The sequence below is a fragment of the Pyxicephalus adspersus genome, chromosome 3 (genome assembly GCF_032062135.1).
Source record: "Pyxicephalus adspersus chromosome 3, UCB_Pads_2.0, whole genome shotgun sequence".
In the NCBI taxonomy this organism is placed as follows: domain Eukaryota; kingdom Metazoa; phylum Chordata; class Amphibia; order Anura; family Pyxicephalidae; genus Pyxicephalus; species Pyxicephalus adspersus.
In genome coordinates this window covers 9,082,625-9,086,627 of record NC_092860.1, presented here as the reverse complement: position 1 = coordinate 9,086,627, position 4,003 = coordinate 9,082,625, and the positions used below count along the sequence as shown (strand labels likewise).

General features: G+C 43.2%; 1 protein-coding gene across 1 annotated transcript in view; it reads right to left on the bottom strand.

Annotated features, from left to right (window-relative positions):
- Positions 1-309: 309 nt before the first annotated feature.
- The window catches only part of LOC140325591 (alpha-N-acetylgalactosaminide alpha-2,6-sialyltransferase 2-like), a 31,217-nt gene continuing 27,523 nt past the window's right edge, over positions 310-4,003 (bottom strand). Inside the window, exons 8-9 of the mRNA XM_072403501.1 lie at positions 2,906-3,005; positions 310-1,809 (exon numbers count right to left, since the gene is read on the bottom strand). Coding sequence (XP_072259602.1) covers positions 1,639-1,809; positions 2,906-3,005 — 271 coding nt within the window. The 3' untranslated portion in view covers positions 310-1,638. The remainder of the gene's footprint in view (positions 1,810-2,905; positions 3,006-4,003) is intronic.

Genomic DNA, 4,003 nt, shown 5'->3' with positions numbered 1-4,003 from the left:
CTTGCTCTGTGCCTGCAATTAGTGGTCTCTCTGCAGAGGTCTGACCTACTCTCCCTGCTGCATTACAGCCCTTTCATCAGCACAGATTTCTGCTTGCAAAGATTATTTGCAGCTCTAAGGGAAAGATGAACGCATAACAGAACAATGTAAAGTGTAAACCTAGCTTCCATACAATTCTTAACAAATTAAAAAAAGCCAAGTAAAAAAAATAGAATTTATTAATCATAAATAATAGAAAATTATACAACGCCTCTCATCGTTCCCATAATTATTCCCAATAGTTAAATAAATTATTATTCCCTCATAGAATTTATTAATCATAAATAATAGAAAATTATACAACGCCTCTCATCGTTCCCATAATTATTCCCAATAGTTAAATAAATTATTATTCCCTCGTCAGGGAATAACAGTAATAATATGGAGGGACCCCAAAAACCATAATTATCTAGTCCGTGATTGGCTGGCAGGAATATTAAGGATTTTCTTTGGTGATGTCTGATCGTCTTTGCAGGGTCTGTGTCCTCCAATGTGGATTTGTGATTGGAACCGTCCTTTATCTTTAGAACTTCAGAGGTCTCCTCTTAAGGGTTCTGTCTTTGTCATTTGCCACTCCTGGCTTGGCAGTTGCACTTTTCCGGCTTCATGGTGCAATGTGTAGAACAAAATGTAAGGGAATCATTCGAGGGTGGGGGTACTTCTGGAATTAAAGGGGATCGGTCATTTTTCTGCATTGATGGGATAGCTTTAATTGTTGCATGGAGTTCCAAGGTCTGCACACCTGCTGGGTCCCCAGATCTGTATACCAGCTGTGCCCATTTTAAGGATTTCTGGGGTCTATACACTGACTGTGCCCATTATTGCCCCCCCCCCCCCCATCCCTGTGCTCAGTTCCCAGATCTGCATACCTCCTGTGCCCATTATAAAGGTTCCCCACTCCCTGTGCTGAGTTCCTAAATCTACACACCTGCTATGCCCAATGTGAATGCTCCCCCCATCCCTGTACTAGGGTCCTGAGTCTGCACACTTGCTATGCCCAGTATGACTGCCCCCCATCCCTGTGCTGAGTTCCTGAGTCTACATGCCTCCTGTGCCCCTTATTAGTGGTTCCCCTATCACTGTGCTGGGTTCCCAGGTTTGCACACCCGCTGTGCCCATTATTAAGGGTGCCAATATCCTGCTGGAGTTTTTCATTTGGTATTCCATAGATTGTAACAGGCCAAGCGGTAACCCCCAAAACTCCCAGGTGCACAGGAAGAATCAAGATGGGTATCTTGCAGGTGGTGATACCAAGACATAAAATGCCAGGGGCTGATACAGCCCACCGGTCCCCACCTATAGCTTATATAAAAGCTGGGCACAGCCAGCGCTCCCCATCCCTGCAAGCAGCAAATCTATTTTCTCCCAGTGACAGAACATGGGCTGACCAAGTCTGAGCTCTGCACAAAGCACAATGTAGCAGCAGTCACACGGGCCATGAGGCTGGCACTGCCAGCACTGCTCAGTTCAATAATCCAGGAGGATGTGAGGGGGGCAGGACATGCTCTGTGTGTTCCATGTTGCCCAAACCGTTCCACTTCCTGGCTGTTAGTACTGTTCTGTCCAATTGCTGTTTTCGGGAGGCGCATTGGCACCCCCTCAGTCCCTCATGTAGAGGGTGATGATCCCTGCTTTGTGCAGCTCCTGCCACAGATTCATTTCTTTCATGAAATGATGGTTGGCATAGAATGCCACCTCGTTGTATTTGACATCAAAATAATGGTCTGAGAATTTCTTGTAGTTGGGGGTCATGAACCCATAGGCGCTAACCTGAAATAGAAAAGGGGTAAAGGGTGAAATAGGTTCAGGGAAACCATGCCATGGTCATTGCAGGGTATTGTTGGTAGATCTAAAAAAGATTGTGCAAACAAGTAATGCAAAGGCCTGATAGATTGGAAACTAAATGGATGCAAATTCTAGTTTGGTCCATGGAAGATATTTGATTGAATTGTGCAGGCTGAGGAGTGTGGTGGGAACATGGCACAAGTGAAAGAAAAAAAACCCTACACCCCAGCCCCTGCAATTATGGTGACAGTACTATGTTCAGGCTTTGCATTCTATTCCATTAAACATAAAATCTAGAAAGTCAGCAGGATTTCCTTCCTGCACTTTATCCTTCATATGCAGAAAAACGACACACTATGACAGATGACATGTGACCAATACTATGGCATAGACCAAGAGCCCACAATATGCCATAAACCCTGCATAGTTTTAATTCTTCAATTTTTTTTTTAATTTGTCCAAGTACCCAAAGAGCTTATTATACAGAGTTCATGCTGTACTGCACCCTCCTGATGGGTCAGCCAAGGTGGCAGAGCTGCTAGAACAAAAGTTTTATGTTTTAGTTTCATTGGTAGCTAGGTAATCAGTCACAGCCTAACTGTACCTTTTATAGATGGTTGGTGTTTGCTTAAGGTGGAGTGAAAAAATATTCTCAGTCTGAGTGACACCAACCATTGGTGTTGGAATATAAACTAGTTCTGAGATTTCTTGTAGTGCCATATTCGTCCACTAGTTGGTGCTCATGCTGCATGTAAAATGCAATGAGCTCCATGCTGCAATAATTCATGGAAGAACTCCACAAAGCAATGTGCACATCCGAATCGACTAATATAACCCTGGTGCAATTTCAGAAATCTACCTTTTTATGGTTTTTATAGGGTTATAATAGTTATGCATTTTTTATTTTTTTTTGTTAGGATTTGAGATTTGTTTTGTTTTATTTATTAACATGTAACAGTCTGCAGGGTTTAGAAACTGAAATTGACACATGTGCATTGGGTAGTGGTGATTGTGGTAAGCTCCTGGTTGGCACAAATTGCTTTGCTTGGCAGTATTCGGTCTTAAGGAAGAGCTCCCTCACCTGGTCACAAGTGTGTATAGCAGCCAGCAAAATTGAGGCTCCAGTGGAGGGTCTGTATATATCCCGACTTTTCGTGTTTAGGATTGGGGCCCAGAGAAACCTGTGAAGAATGAGAAGGAATGAATGGGTGATTGAAGCAATATAAACCAAAATACAAACCTGGGGCCACCCCACAATAACATCTTGAAAATCTGGGAGGTATATTTCAAAACCAAGGAGGTGTAGGTCAACCGGTGGAGGTATAGTGTTCAGATTGGGGTGTATGAGGTGCCTATTGGTTTCTCTAGTGGTGGTTGGAACATCTTGCCATGTGCATGTCTGATAGGTCCATATGTACTTCGGGGGGGGGGGGGTACATTCATACAGTTCCATTGTCTTTAAATACACAAGTATGGCTAGAGATCTATCCAACTCTCATGAACTCCTGGCTTTTGGATATACCGGTACTTTTCTTATCAAAGGGTTTGTAATTCTGTTCTGCCAGTTGCATGGTCTTGGTTCCCCAGTCAGACATCATGGAGACATCCCTGACCACCATTCCAACAGCAGCACAGCTTGGTCAGGGACACGCCCCCAGCCTGATGATTGGATAGTAATGTAGCAGCAGCGCATGGAGTCATCTGAGTGATCTCTCTGCTCCTGTCTGTTGTTGGCATACATGTGCATAATGGCCAAGCCTCATTGGCTTAGTAACCATTGTTTGTAGTAGTTCATTGCAATACCATTGTAAATCCCTTTACGCAGTGTCACTTAGATGGCGTTGTATATTTATGGAAGGCAATATGATATTTATTTATGACCTGAAAAACAAGTCAGGTTCACTTTGCAGCTGCCTGATAACATGCATGCCAGTGGTTTCTTATCTGGGTGGAGAAAGATATGCTTACTGGACAGGTTTCAAAGTATCCCTTGGAAAGTATAATTCTACTTCTTAAGAGAACCTGTCATTGCTGGGTTCATGCTGGAGTCATACAAACTATAAATTAGTTTTCATTTCTTACTCAAACAACATTTTGATCCTACTTAGGGACAGTTTTAGACCCAATAGGGCCCGGGACTAATATTAAGTGGGGATAACAAATGCACAGCATACGCACT